This window comes from Lagopus leucura, unplaced genomic scaffold, assembly GCF_019238085.1.
Source record: "Lagopus leucura isolate 7727_CA_CO unplaced genomic scaffold, USGS_WTPT01 Super-Scaffold_100001, whole genome shotgun sequence".
NCBI classification, from domain to species: domain Eukaryota; kingdom Metazoa; phylum Chordata; class Aves; order Galliformes; family Phasianidae; genus Lagopus; species Lagopus leucura.
In genome coordinates this window covers 52,125,012-52,143,870 of record NW_024962262.1, presented here as the reverse complement: position 1 = coordinate 52,143,870, position 18,859 = coordinate 52,125,012, and the positions used below count along the sequence as shown (strand labels likewise).

The 18,859-nt window shown below is 35.1% G+C and overlaps 1 protein-coding gene across 1 annotated transcript in view; it reads left to right on the top strand.

Annotated features, from left to right (window-relative positions):
- PRKX (protein kinase X-linked) overlaps positions 1-14,663 on the top strand; it is a 55,295-nt gene extending 40,632 nt beyond the window's left edge. The window contains exons 5-9 of the mRNA XM_042868069.1: positions 2,658-2,753; positions 6,309-6,366; positions 7,175-7,252; positions 10,318-10,466; positions 10,977-14,663. Of these exons, the coding sequence (XP_042724003.1) occupies positions 2,658-2,753; positions 6,309-6,366; positions 7,175-7,252; positions 10,318-10,443 (358 nt within the window). The 3' untranslated portion in view covers positions 10,444-10,466; positions 10,977-14,663. The remainder of the gene's footprint in view (positions 1-2,657; positions 2,754-6,308; positions 6,367-7,174; positions 7,253-10,317; positions 10,467-10,976) is intronic.
- Positions 14,664-18,859: the final 4,196 nt, after the last annotated feature.

Below are 18,859 nucleotides of genomic sequence, written 5' to 3'. Positions count from 1 at the left end.
ACTATTGTTGGCAGTAGCAATGTTTTAAAGCTCTTTCCCTCATCAGCTCAAGATATGGCTTGATACTTACTATCAAGGCTTTTAATGCAAAAAATAGTCATAAGAGGTTTTGTTTTGTCTTTTAACCCCTTAAAATTCAACAAAGAGTTAAGAAGCAGGACAGTTATTTGAAAGTGAACAAAAATTGACTTCAAGGCTAAGTTACTATATGCAAGTAAATGACTTGTGACATTTGGTAGTTATTTCCTGAAGTTACTCTCTGGACCCCAAAAGCAATTGAAAAGAATAGGGAGATGTGTGTGTTAGGAAATGATCTCTCTAAAAACAAACAAAATAAACCACACTTTCCTGTTCTTCAGTGTCTTATTTCACTAACTCAGTCCCTGGTGGCCCATGGAATTCAGGTTCTGCACATTCTAGGTTTAAGGCAAAGTCCTGTTTAGGTTTTAGATAATAAAATATGGGAAGGAAAAAGAACACAGAAAACCAAGGTTATTGATGTCAGAGTTTTTTTTTTTTAAGTTAATCTGAACAATCTAAATAAAGTGGCAATAGAAGAAAACAGAAGTTAAAAGATCTATGTATGTTGAGTGTGTTCTGTTACAGTCTACCACAGAGGAAAACTTACTTGTTATTTAACATATTACTTGTGTTAGATGATTGTCATCAGAAATATAATTAACTGAATTTTCTCATTTAATGAGAACTGTGAGGTTTTTTCTGTTGTTTTGGTTTTTCTGTTGTTTTGTGACTACATGACAGAATCATACAATCATTTGAGTTGGAACTGATCTTTAAAAATCACCTATTTCAACTCTCCTGCAATGAACAGGGACACCACAGCTAGATGAGGCTGCTCACAGCCTTGTCCAGCCTGACCTTGAATGTTGTGGTGTCTGCCACTTCTCTGGGCATCCTGTTCCACTGCTTCACTATCCTTATCATAAAAAAACCTATTCCTTATATCCAGTCTACATCTCCCCTCTTTTAGTTTGAAGCCATTTTCTTTTGTCCTATCACAACAGACCTTTCATACTTGGTCTATCATTTATAGGTAGATAGTGATTTCTGCCTACAGTTTCTTATGTCAGACTTGCTTTTCCCTTGACATTTCACAACACCTCTTCTTCAGTGTTAAAACGATCTGTTATTTTTGAGACCATTGTCAATGCCATTGTTACGCATCAGTTAGCAAAAGGAATGGTTTGCAGCTGTTGTCCTATATACAGAGAATTTTTAGCTTTTTTTCAGTTGTTGGAAAAAAGGCAGCTGTTTATATTTGCTTTGTGGCGTGAAGACGGTTTGAAGCTCAAGGGGTTTTTTGTTGATTTAGAGCTTCCAGCACAGTATTTGTGCTGTTGTGTTAAAATTCCATGCTATGTGTTGCAGATTGACCATTTGCGTGTAGTATCAAGTGAAGTTGTTTGTTTTTTGATCAAGAAAAGCTTTCACCTCAAATCTCATATTGCGGTACAGTTCACATACGCTTTAAGCAATGCTGCCATTAAATTTTTATATAGCCAAACATATAATTTAGAAGAATAATTGAAAGATAACATAGTAATGTAGAATTTTCAAATTAGGAAAGCACAAAGCAAACTTAACATGCACAGATACATAGAAACACATACAAGTTCCTGATTCTTCTTAACACCTCAGCAGTGTATAGAACATTTGGAGATGGAGGAGAAAAATATCCTGTATTACATACCGATCTGCTTACTGTAGTTTAAGTCTTTTAGAAAGTAATTACAAAGTGTTAAGAAAATGTGAAAACATTTTAAGTGTTAAGACTGTTGTAGCAGTATTTGAGATTTTGAATAACATCTGTATTAATTATATCCAGTTTCTATTTTGTAAATGATTTGAGGTAGAAGCATAAGAGCAGTGTTGTGTTACAGAAGTCAAGGTGGGACAGATTAGTGAATGAATGGTTATTCCATTCCCCTAAAATATTTCCTGTGGTAATTTTTAAAATGATGACTATGAAAACCTCTTGGCACTTGGTCAAAGCTGAATTTCCCCGTTGTACGGAAGTACCTACACTCTGAGCCTCTTGCAGTAATTTGGGTCTGTCATATACTGGTAAGGGAAGCACATCAGAAAATTTTCTCAAATCTTACCGTGGATATCAGACTGGAAGCAGTCTCTCTGATAGCTCACAACTTTATGGAGAATTCTATAGAAAATTAGTGTAGAATTTTAATTGTGTCTTGATTTCCTCATCATCCTGGAGAGATTAAATCAATGCTTTATTGGTCCCAGTGCAGAAAAGAGAGCTGCACTTTAAGAGACTTGGGTTCTGAACAGTCTGAACAATTTGTCTCCTTCAGACCTTGTCTAACAAAACCTGTACTTAAACTAAAGAAGTACAGTAAATAACTGAACTGGACTATCTTGTTTGTATGTAGGGCCTTTGACAGTTTGGATAGAAACTAGTCAGTGGTTACAGGACAAATTTTTTTGCAATGGCAGCCTCAATATGGCTTGGCTTGATAATTTATTTATCAAGTTAGTATTTGATTGATGATGTCCTACCAAAAAGAACCATCTAATCACTTTGGGGAGATTACTATAACATCATAATATTTGCAAGATTCTTCTTTTCTTTCTTTTTTTTTTTCCCTAACCTCTATAAATTTGTTGTATTAAAATAGGTTTCCTCCATTTTTTGATGACAATCCATTTGGCATATACCAGAAGATTCTTGCTGGCAAAATAGATTTCCCACGGCATTTGGATTTATATGTAAAGTAAGTCTGTGACTCCCAACCTTGTCTTTTATATTCTAATTTCCTTCTGAGCATTCTTTCTGAAAGTATCTTCATAGATGATTGTAATTTTCGAAAACACTAAGTTGGAAAATATTTTAGATTGCCTTTACTTTTGCACTCAAAGGAAAATTGTATGTGTGATAGACTTCAGGCAGGTGATACAGTTGCTATATACTATCTGCCTTTCATACTTTTCTGCATATATTGGAATATTAAATGCCTTCCTGCATTGTGCAAAGCTTATTGGTGCTAGCATGGTGTGGGAGGAGAAGAAAAGAGAACTACGAGGAGATACTTTATCATGCATAAAAATTAGGAGGACACTGTACTGTTCCTTTGTGTAAGTACCACTTATATCACTCTTGACATAACTACTTGAACTCTGATACTTCTGAAGTTCCAGTGTGAAATGGCTCTTCAAATAGGGGAGTCCCAGTTCAATGTGCAATCTTAAATATGCATGTCTGTTTTCTATTCATAATATTTTTCAATCATTACAGGTGGGTAGCAGATAAATGCTTCTTTTCTCCTATTCCAAAATTCCTTCATTGAAAGTTCTGTCACTGAAATAATTGCTAGTAAATTTTAGAATTTCTAAAGTGCAATTGTAAACATAGGTTTACAGAGATGTAGAGATGATCGCGTGAGTGAGGGCAGGAAGTTATTCTTACATACCCAGGTTAATCTTTCGAGGTATTTTGAAGTGACCTGTAGAAATGGCATTTGCTTAATGTCGACACTAGTTTGATAGATAAAACGCTGTATGGCATATATAACAAAATCTGTCCAACTTTATCTGAACATTCATGAATTATCCTGCAAAGCTACTAGTATTGGGAGAAATTTTTAAGCCTTCTCTGAATCATCAGGTTCACTGAATCAAATCTGTCTATGTCCAGTTATGCTCATTAGTGTCTCTCATTCATGTCTATTCTTAAGAGTGTTTCCTCACTATCTTGAAGTGGTTTCTAACTAGGTAGTCTCCTCCAGTCTTCCTAATCCAGTGTATCTTAGGAAAGAGGGTGTACGTTTCCAGTGTGCGTACTATGTGTATTAAAGTATTAAAACATGACCAGAGCTGAATAGCTCAAATTTAGGGTATTTGGGTAGGTTGAGTTAGCATAGAGTATCTAGCAGCTCTTGAAAGCATTTGAAAGTAGAGGTGTTGTTAGTTTGTGCTTCTATTTAATGGTCACTGGCAAGCACTTACCTCTACTATCCAGAAGACACCTGATGCTGTAAGTTTCCTAGTTATGTTATTAAGCATGTATATGCAGGTTTTGCTCTTCAGTCTAGACATGAATTGCAGGATACATTAATCAGCATACTTGCTGATACACCTCTTTGCCAGTTTTTGTTATCCAGATGTTCTTTCAGCTTGTGCTTGGCAGTTCATTCCCATTACATTCCTGCCTTTAAGGGGCCTTGTGGGATTCTGGTTTGGACTTTCTTCCTTTCACACTTTAGTTTTGAGTGATCTCATCCATTGATTTCACCTGCTTTCCTGCACCAAGTTGTTAGCGTAATTTATGTCTTGTTGCAGCAACTTCCCTTATTTTAAATCATAATATGAAGAATAGGTAGTCTCACATCCTTGCACCATTCTCTTAAAGCACTTGCTAAGATTGTTTTGTTCTAGTAAGACAGTCTGCTTTCTTACTTATATCCCTTTTGCTTTCATTATCTTCTTCCTAGCAATTGGTATCCCAGAAAGAGGAGTATCGTGTCCTATCTGACATGTCCGTCAAAGTGTTGGTGTTACACTGTGTTTGTAACAATTGAATTATAAGTCTTTGCTCTTAGGCAGCAAAACTTTTCTTCTGTTTTTGTAAGCTTTTCTTGCAAAGACAATTTTGGAAAATGCCAAATGAAACATCAGTGCTCCAGGAATCTAGAAAGTTCTGGATACATGAAGAATCTCATTCTTTATGTACATGCAGCAGTACATCAACAGATTCTAACGTGATGATTTCTATACTTTTCTTGAGAAACTACAAAGTAAAGAAGCACTCAACTGTCAGTTGATTCAAATTAATAGGCATTTGTTCTACTGAATGCAGCATTTGTTCATTTTTTTGTGACAATACACATCACTGAGTTTCGCTATGCTTTTCTAATATCAGTTTTTGAAGCTAACAAATAATGATCTTTTGAATGTTTTCTAGTTATACTGGAAGAGCAAACTCCATGATTTCACTTTGGCTGTATATCCTATGTCTCTTATTTTGGTTTTCTGGATTTCTTTTCAGTTCTACTCAGCTGAAAAGATTGTTTATAGCCACTTATGTAGCCTTCTCTGTGAAGAACTGGAAGGAAGCATTTCACTGAAGGTCACTGTAAAAGGAATCAATTGCTTTATTTAATATAATCCAAACAATGACTGTCTGAAACTATCATGAGAGTTTAAAAAAATGATTTCTGCCTTCTTTATTCTCCTTTTATCTGGCAATTGAATATTTTTCCAGTTTAGTTTTTGAACTGTATCCTGCCAAATACAACAGCTTTTGAAATAGTCCAGCACATTCACTTGTGAGTTGATGTATTCTTTGTGCGTACACTTTTGTGATTCCTAGGATACATGACACAATATTGTTTTTGTTTTGGAATAGTAGGTGTTTGAACCAAGGGTAGAAAGAGACAGGTATGTTATGTTTGCCTTTTTTTTTTTTTTCCTGTAAATCAGCTTGCTTAACCTTCTGCAAGGTTAATAAGTCTAAATTGGCCATATTCTCTAGATCTTTAGCATTTCATGCAATATTGGAACCTTCAAGTCTGTTGAAACTGCAGAAACAAGAGAGGTGGTTCAATTGTTCTTACCTTTCATTGGAAGTTTGTGAAAGAAGAATGATATGTAGTACAGTAATAATTGACATACAAATTAACTGCTTCAAATATATGAAGATAGATTTTTCTCCCAACTTCTAAGTAATCAATTGAACTCATTAAATTATGCTCACTTAGTTTTATGTTGTTTGGCACTTAGAAAGCACTTTGCTCTTAAAACACAAATTCTTTGTGTCTCTGAATGTATTTTCATCTTTGAAAAGGTCGATGTAGCTTTATGTAGAGTTGCTCAGTGATGTAGAATCACAGAGAAAAGTTTTCATTTTCACTGAAATGAAAGCTTGCAGATCTTACTAGTTTTATAAAGATGAGTAGTTGTTCCATGGTTTCCCTGAATACTTAGCTGTCACCGAATTTAAATTTGAATGTATGAAATTGAGGGTGTGACTTCATCTGTATTTTATGTGTGAACTAGGGTTGTGTTCTGCCAAATAGATTTGAGATCAATTTTGATACTCGGAAAGCCCAGGAAAGTACGACAACGCATAGAAAGATAGTTCTACTTGGGGAGAAGGAAAGAAGAGAAAAAAAATGACTCTTAACTCTTCTGAAATGCAAAATAAATGAATGGATAAATTGTACACAGTGTTAACTAGCCAAAGTGATGTAAGTTCTTATTCTACAGCATTTGTATGGAAGTCAAACATATATTGTTTCTGTTGAACAGAGAACACATATTCTTTATTGCAGAGACCTTATTAAGAAGCTACTTGTGGTTGACAGGACAAGGCGATTAGGAAATATGAAGGTCAGTATAAAATGTTAGATGTAATGCACAAGGTGAAAGAGTTGTACAGAAAAGACTTAAGAATAGTTTTTAGTTTTATAAGCATGAGTTTGAATTACGTTTCCAAATGTGACTTCTGTTGTACAGTTCTGAACGAAAAGTTTAACTCTGTGTTTGTGAAAGTCGTACTCATATTGTTATCTGCCTCTTCTTAAAAGTAAAAAAAAAATATATATATATATGTTTTTTTCCTTATGTACTTAACTGAAATCAAGCCTACCAAGAGAAAGTAATCACTACAAAACACTGAAATGAAAAAATAAATGGTTTTACATATATAAATATTCTTATGACAGTACTCAGGACTTCTTGCTGTCAGTATGAAATGTCTGTAACGTTTGATATAGGTATTTCCTAGTACTGTCTTCTAATTTACACTCCACCACCCCACAGTTAATTTTTTTTATTAGTGTGAGAATTAGCAGATCTGAATAAGAGTCATTCTTTAAAGCTCTGGAGTAAACTGAATTAAACAAAACTGCAGTGAATGGCATTGAGGATATTTTAAGTTTAATTTTCATCTATCTTGTGTAAGAGGAATGCTAAAAATAAATTAATAAATTGGACTTACTGCTGGAACTCAGGATCTGCTAGGGAAATAACACCTATAAATTTGTCCTGTAGAATCTTTTTGATTATCTCCTGAAAAAATAATATAAGGTTAAATAAACCACTAGGGTTTTTTTATGGCATAGTTCTTATGGTGAAATACATGTCTTGGCGTTCGTATCTATTTATTAAATGTTTTGTTTTTCTTTGTTTTTTAAAGAATGGAGCAGATGATGTGAAGAGACATCGATGGTTCAGGTCTATAGACTGGGATGCTGTACCTCAAAGGAGACTAAAGGTGCCTTCTGAAAAATACTGTATAGGATATGTCAATGAGAAGTTACTGTTCATTTGAACTGTTCTGTTGAAACTTTTTTGTTGTGTGTGTATGTCTTCATGTGTGTATGAGTATCTGAGTATTTGTATCCATCAATAATTATACTTTTCCTTTTCCTCTGCAAATTTAATTTACTTGAATGTCTATTGACATATTATGTGTGATACACATATGAATAGTCAATTTTAAAAAGCCTGCTTTGTTTTGCTGGAGTCTGGTGATTAACATTACATACAATAAGCTTCAGTTTTCATTTATAGGTCTTTGTAAGTAACTACTGTTGTAGGATTGAAAGAGTGTTGGTGTGGGGTTACCTTTGTTTGTGTCTTGTATTTGTGGGAATATTTTCTCTGGGCTTTAATTTTTTTCTGCCAAGTTCAACTCAGGTAAATGCTTTAATAAAATGTAAAGCATATGGGAGTAGGAAAAAGAGGAGAGGTGAGAAAGAAGGATTTATGAATGTAATTCTAACATAAGTTTTAACAGCACTGAATTCTAGTATTATGTGAGTGAGGGCAGATGTTTGCAAAAGATATCAACACTGTAAAATGCTTTTTAAAGCACTTTGGAAGTAAACGCTTCTTTCTTTCCTCAAAGTTCTAACTGGAACAGTTTCTCACAGAAGTGATCTTCAATAACATAGATAGCCATCTGCAGTCAGTCAAGTACTAATTAGATGTTTGGATTTACATTTATTTGCACGGCTTTTTACAGTGAATTTCTAACTAGATAATTTGGGGAAAACAGATAAGAGGTGAAAACACTCATGAGGTATTTTTGTAAACAACATCCTAATGTAATGCTGTAGGCAGTTTTTTTCTCTATTTGATGTTGGGATTACAACACCTAATTGACACCTAATTTATCTACAGGTGTTACAACAAAGGCACATTTTTCATATTACCTACTATAAATTCTGATCACGCAGAAATCACAGATGGGAATTTAAAATCGTAACAAATTTTGACTCTGGTTTACAAGGATTTGTATTACTAAATAAATAGCAAATAGTCTTAAAAAGGTGAATGTTAGTCTCAGATCCAAGCACCCTTCATGCAGCATTATAATTAAGAAAAAACTCACTGGCATTCGGGTGATGAATTTGAAATTTTGTTTCTTATTCTTAGTGATGATTGCATTGAACTTTAGAAGATGAGGATGAGATCCTACTTAATTGTTCTTTAAAGCAAAGACATAAGTTGGGTCAGAAATTTGCTTTGTGGTTCTGCTTCCAAAAGTAACTATTTTGATAACCTTAGTCTTGTATCTACTGATGAAGAGATGGAAAACATGGCGTAATACATGCATTTTTCCTCTAAAATGTAAGAGTTGTTCTGTTGTACAAGTGGGCATTGAATCACAGTTCTGAAGTGATCTTAAATGTCAATATTTTGCAAATAACATTAAGTGGTGGGAGAGAGAACATAGTTTTGTTAATGCAAATTCCTCTCTCTGCTTCTGTATTACATAACAAAACTTGTTTCCCTGATAGTTTGTTTCCAGGGAAGCAGGGCTATCAGACATTCCCTCTCATGGATCAAATAGCTCTGATTTTTCTTGAAGACCCATTTTCCATGAGCCTTGAGGCTCTTCGACATTTTGAAAGCAAGATCAGAATAAAGCAGGTTTTGGTCCAGGCTACATCTTCCCTTGTCTTTAGCTGTAGCATTTTGGCAGTCTTCAGTCAGTTTGGGTAGCTTGTGTCTGCATAGGAAGTTTTGAAAGTACATTTTCAAGTTCTTTTTGCAGTTTGGGAACATTGGAGGATAGAGATTATGAAAGACTGTAACCTGGAGGTGTGCTACATACCTGTGTCCGCCACGCACAGCTCTCTGGAACTCTGCATTAAACACTAAATCACAGAAGCTGAGCTTCTGGAGCAAAGAAGGTTGTTCCCATATTCAAAAGAATCTGTGCAGTATTCTGGGGCTGCCATATTGCCAAAACAAGGCTTTGGTTTTGATTGAAGTGTGGAGGTACTGTCTGTAAGGACTTTTCCTTCCAGCTGGAAACTTGGTAATGCTGTTTTTCTAAGCCTGGAATTTCAAATTAGATCTCAGAGCCAATGGCAGCCTTTATCAGGAAATGGAGAACAACATTGTGCTTTGTAGTTCTTTTTGTGCTGTAACTTTCTTTGGCCTATTTGGTGTTCTTTAGGTTTTCTTAAACTAGAGCAGTATATTTGGTATGCTGATACTTAAGGTCACTATACCACTAAGAAGGGGATAGAAATGAAGGTCACATGAGTAAAGGAATGTTTTTGCTACCTGTAACTGATTAAATGTTTCAGAAAGAAGGTTTCTCACATTCCTGTGTCCAGAAGGGCAGAGTAATCTCAGTACTAAACTAAAAGAAAATAGGAAAAAAAAACGTATAAACTGGAAATCCAAAGGATCTTATGAAGAAAGAGGTAGAAAACAATTATTTCTCATTGGACTTCCAACTTTCATAAAATCCAAAGATCCATTTCTGTTAAGATACTTTTACAGACATTCTTGTGAAAATCAGTTTTTTTACAGTGCAGCAGCTTCATTATTTGCTGCCTAGAAAAAGGCGTAGTAGATCGTGTGAGGCACATACAAGTTAGTCATTTCAGCCTCTTCAAATGCAGCCAATCTGTTTTGAAAGCAGAAGGCTTTTTTTTCTTCAATTACAAAGCAATTACCTGCCCTGCTATCATGACTTTATCTTACTTGAAAGGGATCTGATGATGATTATGCTGCTGCTTGCCAGTTGGCCAAAGAGTGAAAGATGAGGAGAGTGGCAGAGTCCTCTGTAACAGAACATGCCTGGAAGCCTAACTGAAATAATCTTGTGCAGTAATTAACTTCCATTTGTAAAGCATCTGGAGCTTGAATGCTAAACAAATGGATATCTGTGTTATGTTTTTTTTTTTAACTTCAGACAAAGCTTTGGAACACATACGTGTTGCCATAGTCTTTTCTCTCTCAACATCAGTCGATATTGGTGAAAAAGGTGAACTTCTGTAAATGCATACTAACTTCTTTTGTATTTATGCTCACTAGCCTCCTATCGTGCCGAAAGTATCCAATGATGGAGATACTTCCAATTTTGAAGCTTATCCTGAAGATGACTGGAATAAAATGCCTCCAGTACCCCCTAAAGATCTGGAAATTTTCAAGAACTTCTGAATGCAACATCTACAATGGACAAGGTACGTTTACAGGGCCAGGAATCCTCTTCAAAGGTTGCAGGTTGGGGAGAGCCTTGTGCAGAAACTTCTGATGTCTTCTGATTCATAACAGTGATTAATTGTTCCATACAGGTCTTGAAACCAACATGAATTGGCCACAGCAACGTATGGTATAAAGTAAAATTGATAATTGATATATTTTAAAGCAGGCTTACTGAATGATAGAGGTATGCCACAGGCTTTGTTCTGTAGTGATTCTTATCCAAGCATATGGATATTTAATCTTTCAATCTTTTTAAATTGAGTGTGAGAAGCAAATATGTAGATTGATTTGACAAATAACAACATTCACTTCTTAACTCCAAGATTTTTGTATTAAGAGTAAATGCTTTAGTTCAAGGAACAGGATTGTCAGTTTAATTCTATACCTTGAATTATGTTTTAGTACTATGAAAGACTGAAAGCTGACATTGAATTCACGTGTTCTGCCTTGTTTTTTTAATTCTTTTTTTCATTGTTTTTTTGCCCTAGAAACTGGAAAGAAAGTGAAGTGAAGAGCAAGTCTGAAGAAAAAATTAAATTAATACATAAATGAAAACTTTCCTTGTGGATGAGAATTATACTGCATTCAGATATGCAAATGAGAATATAATGAATATCTAAGGAGTTGGAGGCAGGCAAGAATCAGTTTTAGCTGAAAACATTTGGCATTGGTTTAGTAAATTGTAATGTTGGCAGTCTACTCTGAAGTAGACTTGAGTAAAGTGAAATATTTTAGGATTTTTTTTTTAACTTATGGTTTAGTTAAGTTTCCTGCTATTCCCAGATCCTTTTTGCATAATTAACTCATAGATTTAATTTTATAAGTTTATACTAAACTTGTGTAATTAAAAGCACAAATTAGTATATATGTATATAATGAATACAATACAACTAAAGCACAGGAACTGTGCAAAGATGTAAATTTTTGTACTTTGCAGAGTCTATGATTTTTATTTTTCAAATAATGTTTTTCAAGAAGTTCTCTAGGGATAAAAATCTTAAAAGGATAAATGAGTTTTTCATCATCTTATATACATTTTATAATTCTTTGTAAAAATAAAAAATGATTAAGTTTTAAATAAGATTTGTACCTAAAATTTCCAATGCCTCATACTTGCAACCATAGTACTTGAAAGCAGAAAGACAAGGGCATGTTTTATTGTTGATTAAGATACATCTTAATGGTTAATTTATGAAATTCTGTTACACTGATGTCTCTGCAAACCAGGATATTGAGTGATGACGTGCTGTCTGAAATGTGATTCCTCTTGTGACAACTCTCTGTAGACATTCAGTTCAGTGCATACTGGTATAAGGGCTATAACTGGCTCTTACAGGAGTTGTTCTCTCTCTTAGCTTGCTATTTTCTCTAAATTTAGAGCATGAGCCGTAACAGACTTTCTTCATTATTGGCGTAGTTGTTGTTGAATATTTGGAGCTTCTAACTATCAGAGGGAACACTAAATATATGTTAGAGCCTGCTTTTTCTGCTCCTGCTTTTGGAAATAGCCTGAAGTCTCCACTGCCAGGAATTCTGTATGTACAGTGTTCAAGCCTTAGATCTGAGGAATATCTTTAAAACTGTGTGACAGCTTTCTGAAATCTTAAATACACTGAATTTAGGAAGTATTCACAGTACTGTTTCATTTTAAGTAGTACCAAGTATCTGTATGTGCATTTGTATTTCTCTCGTATAGGAGTACGCATAAACACAAATTCAGGATTGTTTTAGTCTTTTTCATGTTTCATATTGTGAAATTTGTTTTAATATAGGGGTAACTGAGTGCTTTGATTTCAAAAAGTAAATCCTTTTTTGGTTTTAGATAACTTTTAGGGAAATCATATTTAGATCAAAAGTTTTTGTTTGTTTCGGAAGCACATCAGCTTACTGAAGTTGTACCACTGTGACTGATGGCTCTACGTAAAACTGTCTCTGTAGATCTTACAGACTGCTTTCCCTACAAAGAGTTCTCCACATTTTTATTAATCTAAAATGCCATAAAAATGGAGGCCAAAGATTCATTTTTCTGAACTAAATTCTGTGTGCTTACTATACGGGCATTCTAGTAATTGCAAATTAAATTACTGTCTTTATAAATTTATGACAGATCTACAGCTGGTCTGTCCTGGTGGAAAAATATCTTCAATTCTCTTTCGTTTAACTCTAAGCAATGCAGAGGCGTGGTAAAATAGTAAATGAACTTTGAAAGCTTGCAATTTCTAGTTTATTAGATCTCTATAAAACTAATTCTTAGAGACTTTATGACTTTTTGCAGAAATACAATATGTAATAAAGTTACACTTCTTCAAAGAGGTAATTCTGGATTATTACAAATGTTTAAAAGTGCTGCAAGTTGATTGCCCCAGCTGAAAATCAGTGAAAACTATATAGGAATATATAATAAGGAGAAAATCCATGGAAAATTATCCTTTTAACATGGTAAAAATACCTCATTCTCTTGAAAAATGAGTCTAGACTTCTGTATTTGTATCCGTGGAGTGAGTTATTCCAAATCAGCTGGAGGAACTGAAGTACATAAAAGAGCTTACTTTGTCTAAGGGGGGAGGAAGCACAGTTTATTTTTTAACATGCAAGTTTCAGTATTTTTTTGAATCCTAAGTACTACAAAAACAGCATGATTTTGGTTTTTTTTCTTTCAAATTTAAAAACTGCACTGCGTTTAAGTCTTCAGAACTGAGTAAATGGAGTTTGAAATTGCATTTGACTAATTTGCTACATTGGTGGTCAGAAGTTTTGAAAGGCTGAACAGAGAAAATGGATTTTCTTTCTTACCCATTCGTACTCATTCACGTACCCATTGCTGGCAGTGGATGCACTGGCACTCACTATGGTAGAGACTAAAGCAGTGAATACAGTCTTCTTTATAGTACTAATCCACGGACTTCACATTGTTTCCAGAGCCATGTGTACTTATACCTAACTACTGACCTCGTCAACATGCTTTCTAGTACAAAGCTACCTTCAAAATTTTTTAAATTAAAATCCTTAATAAGAAACCTTTTTGAAACATTATGAACGACCAGTTATTTTCTCTACAGTCTTCAACTTACTGAACTGTTACTATACATGCCCATTTTATTTATTTGCACAAGTGAGTTGGTTTTATTTTAAGTCTTTGCTGGGACTTCATGGACCACTAACGAACATAGTTCTGAGTGCTGAAGCAGATGTTTCCAGATACACACTGCTCTAAGGACTCTGGATTTATTTTATTGTTTCTTAAGCAAGCTAGAACACTTTTGTTTTTCCTTCCTCCTCTATTCTGAAGTTCATTTTGTTATGGTTGCTTCTGTTAACATATATTTTTGCATATAGACTGTTGCATAAGGACTGTTTTCTTGCAAGAGCCCATAGGCCTTTCATATTCTGCTTTGGCAAACAAGAATGTTAAACATTAAAAAGCAATCTTTATTTTTGAGTTTTATATATATATATTTTTAATTGCCCGATTTGAGGTTTTAAGTGATAAACGTGCATTGTAAACTTAATTGCCTTGTAACCAAATAATAAAAATGCTTCATGATTTAAATGGAGAACATGCTGTAGATTTTCCTGTAAATTAGCTTGATCAATGAATATGTGTGCTACTGAGCTTTAACTAATGTGATCTTCCACTGTAAAAAATCATTGTTAATTGATCAAAATATAGGTACTGAACTATGTTTAAATAGATCAACAGGGATTTTGCAGGTTTGAAAGCAATGAAGATATGGCTGTTCCTCAGCCCATCTGCTTGCCATTCAGAAGAGTTGTGATGCAGTGCTTCCTATGCTATAGAGTTATTTTTCAGCTTTCAATGACTGTAGCATGATTCCTTTTCGTACTGTACTGTGTACAGACTTGCCATGTTTTGCACTTTTCTATGGCAAACCTAACTGCTTTATAAATACTCTGTTGTGTCGTAGGTAGTGGTAGCAGTAGCAGGCATTTGTGTAGTACATGACCAGTTTGAACCGCTAGATTTGCGAGGTGAGCTTGGACTAATGTTGTATGTTGCTGGTTGCTTGTTGTAGCTCACATGTGTAAGTACTGTTCAAAGTTACAAAGTCAGCCCTCATTGCACAATGAAAATCACTGTGATCTGTACATAAACCCCAGTAAAATTTTATTGCTGCTTAATTTATGTAATATCTGTCAAATCTGGATTCATTTAATAAACCTTTATAACTTTTTGAATGTTTAAACCTAGTTTGCTTCCATTTATGGTGGGAGGAGGTACATGTTCTTCATCCAAAAAATGATGAGGGAGAGAGGAATAGGAAAACAACTTTTCCTTCTTCTCGGGAGTTAAGTCTTTCCAGAGTATGGCAGAAGTGGTGGAAAATACTTCATTTGGCATGGAAGAAGTACCAAGAAGTACATTTTCCAATTCATTTCAGGTATACTGATACTGAAAACCATTGACTCGAACTTCTCATTAAACTTTGATTATATGACCCTAATTTATTTGACATTTTCACAATTTAATGATCTGAACACTGTCCGGAGCATTATTTCAATCTTTGCTGTCATTTTGCTAAGCACCAAAGAATATTCTTAAAATGTCAAGCACACCTAGCTGAACCTTTTTTTCATCTTCTATCAAAATCTTCAATCTTGCTTTTACCAGAAATCATTTAGATGTTGGTTGTAAATTACTTCTCAAGTATCAATTGCATTTTATTTCTTACCTATATAGAGAGGTACTTACATATGCATAGGACTGACTGATTGGATACAATATGAAATACTTAAGAGTTTGTTTTTTAACACAGTTTTGTGGGTTTTTTTTATACCTCACTTAAATCTAAATTGTGCGCATTGACATTTTTCACTCATAAAGCACTGTATTGTGCTTTAAAAAAAAAAAACTGCTAATGGAAAGTGAAGGAACACTGCAGTAAGACCTGGCAAACTTTTAGTCATGTCTTAGACATGACTCAAAATAACTGCTCACTTAGAACTTATGCTTGCTAATATTCAAGAATTTACTATTTGCAAAGAATTCAGTTTGGCATCTTGTTCTTATCCAAGCTTTTTGTTTTGTGATAGAGTTTTTGTTCATTTTCACTAGCTTGAGTACTGAATATTTTTTGGCTTCACATTGAACTCAGAATCTTCTCCAACAAAGGTCATGTAAAATATGGTTCTTGACTAATGCAGACCAGGTATACTTTACTGATCTATAACTGTCTCTGTGGATCATAGTCACATAAGTACTGGTCACAGCCCCTAGATCTGTCTCATTTGCATGGTTAATTCAAAAGAAATGAGAAATTGAAGTGGCTTGATTAAAAATATGCCCTTCTGTGACTTCCCAAATAATGGTTTCACTATTACATACTGATAGCAATATAATGCTAGTAAGAAATGGTTGTAAGCAGTTGCCACTTTTGCAACTCCGAATATTGCCCCATGCTTTGTAAATCTGTATATATTCAGTTATCAGGCTGTTTCCTCTAGGAACTCTTTCTTGGCTTCAGTTTTCAGGCCGCTTTTCACTGGGGCAGTAAATGCATGTCCAGTGGGAAGTCTAGCCTGCCTTTCTTCTGATTCCTTCCATCTACCCTCCATAAATATGCCAGATGCGGCTGTAAGTCAAGTTTCATAATTATCTGTGAAACAAGGAATATTCTAAGATTTTATCAAGCTGAGTGGTGATTTTCTTTTTCAGCCTATCCCAGGCACGCCCGCACCAGCCACAAATGGGCCTCATCCTCACCCCTCAGGCATTTTGGGAATCTCCCAGTCCTATATTTGTATCACAGGCTCCCTGCTAACCCTGTAGCACACCATGACATCCTTCAGGGTCCCAGCTTCCTCATCCTTTCCCCTTCTCCCACTCCTCTACTGACACCTGTGTTGTGGTCCAGTCCCAACACCCTCTGTCTGTGGGTACCCAGCACAGAATGGAAGAAATAGAAGAGAAGCATCTTGGGTCCCCTCACCACTGCTTGTATGTAGCTGTGCTAACATTGCCTGTGGTTGTTACCATAATGACACTCCTACTATTACGGTCAAAAAGGGGAAAAAAAAGAACATACCTCTCCCCCTCTTTACTCTTCTTTATAGTGCAATTCTTATCAGGTGCTTTCTTAAAAATATACTGCTAAAATTACTTTTAAATTTTAAAAATCTGAATATCATCATTGTTTTTGGGAAATGGGTAATCCAAAAAAAAAAAAAAAAAAATCAGGGAGCTACTGTAATAATTTGGGCTGGTTCTGTATGATTTGCTGTGTTTGATTTAGTGCCAGTGAGTTGGTGGGGCAGCTGAGAGCAAGAATCTGTTGTTGAATCTGTGATTTAGGACCATGGGCCACTGCAGTCGCAGAGGGAATTCTCCCCGAATTACTGTTTAACTTGGAGCATGAAAAATACACAGCTCTTTAATTTCTTGTGTGTGAAGTTCTGTAAGGCACTGTACAGGCGCTGTGTCTGCTGCACTACTTCGTTTATCAGAGTGTATCACAGGCATATGTTGCGGGTACTTTAGGAGAGCATAGTCCGTGTCAGCTTAAACGGCTAACCATCCTCTTTCTTGCTTCCAGCACATTGTCCATACCGTGGTTTTCAGTAATAAGAAGACAAATGGAAGAGAGAAAACTATTTTGGAAAGCCAAGAGAGCTTGAATTAGACTTTCATCCAAGAAATATCTGTGTCTGATCAGTATGTATTTGTACATGCATTCGTCGCTCTATCATTAAAAGGTTGTAGGGAAAGTAGTGACTGTTCTTGCTTCATTATGCTGGCTGCTAAGCTCTAAACTGCTCTCTTGCCCTATGCTGTGTCAATTAGCCTAGTTCAGAAAATACTTGAGACTAAAAGCCTTGGGTTGGAGGAGAAAAATTGCACCCATTGTCCTCTTCACTTATGCACGTGTTACAAGCTGTGCATAGGAGAGGATTGTGCTTGAAATGCTGCTCGTGGTATAAGTCACTTAAAGAAAAAAGCAGCCTTCTCAAGCACACCATGTATCAGGTCTGAGATCCCTGTTCTGCTCAGACTCTAACCATAAGCCTTCTTCCCATGCAGAGCAGGACCTGCTGTTGTCTTTCAGCCACTTTGAATGTGTGATCAACAACTTAGCAAAGAGTAAGATTGAACCTTAGAAAAACTCAACTTTTCTGTGGCAGCCCTCTTTAAGTCCATTTTATTTATTTTTCTCAGTTTTTGATGTAGGATACTGAGAAAAGATTCTCAGCTATTCAGTGCTTAAGTGTTTCAAGTTGTGTGTAATATACAGTACTTTCTCTGATTTGGTATTTATTTCTCAATAAAGAAGAGATTCATACTTAATTTAGGAACCTCTTCTGGTGTAGGTTTGTAACCAATGTAGGGTTGTTTGACTGTGTTAATAGAGTAAGACCTTCACAAGTGGCATAATTTCTTGTGATATAAAGAGGGCTTTTTTGGAAATTAATCAGCACTTCATTCTCAACATTCTATTCTGATTTTTTGCTCAATGTTTTACCCACTTTAGTTATGTATTTTGGAGAAGAAACTAAAAAAAAATGCTGATAAGTATTATTAAGTAAATAAATAGAACTAGGAAATATTTTGTTTCCCTCTTGTAAGCTAAATGGAGGGAAAGCTTTACTTCTACTTAGTTGAGCTGAAGTTCCAACAACTTGAGCGTAGCTGAAGTCCTTCTATTCCCTCTTGTGAGTATTTCCCCCTTGGAGAGCATGACTATTGCAAAACAATGCAAAATGGCACGAAAATCAGTGAGCACTTTGAACCCATTTTAAAATCTTGACACGAATGGACTGTGCCTGGTGTAATTCCCGGTAAAACCTTGCTTGATTCAAGAAGGAAATTTTGATCATCGATCACTTATGTGAGTGTTGTTAGAATGTGGGTCTGTTGTTTCACTGTCTGACTGCTGCAGAACGGGGATTTTTTTCCTTTTAGACAAGACACCAGTAATGGAGTGACTGTTACTCTTCAGTCCAGTTTTCCTGTTAATCCCTAATTTTGAAATAACTAATTTTTGGGTTCTGAATGTGTGTGTGCAAAATGTGTTTCAAGACTCTGCAGATTGTTCCAGTAATTAACTACTTAAGATTTTATTTATACAGCTGGTGATGATTAACATGCAAAATATGACGTGCTTGAAATTAATGCATTAATTTGTTCAACACATTGTAATACTTTAATACATTGACTTGGCAAGTGAATAAAGAAAATATGAATTCAAGAAGATATTAAAAAATATCAAACCTTTTCATATAAGATATGTTGTCTGAATAAACAGGTATCGGGAAGGTGGGTTGTTTAAAATTCTTCACTTTGGGGATTCAATCTGGCAACTAATGAATAAGAGGAATAAAAAGAGAGGAAGTTGGAAACTATTCCTCTCTCCCACCC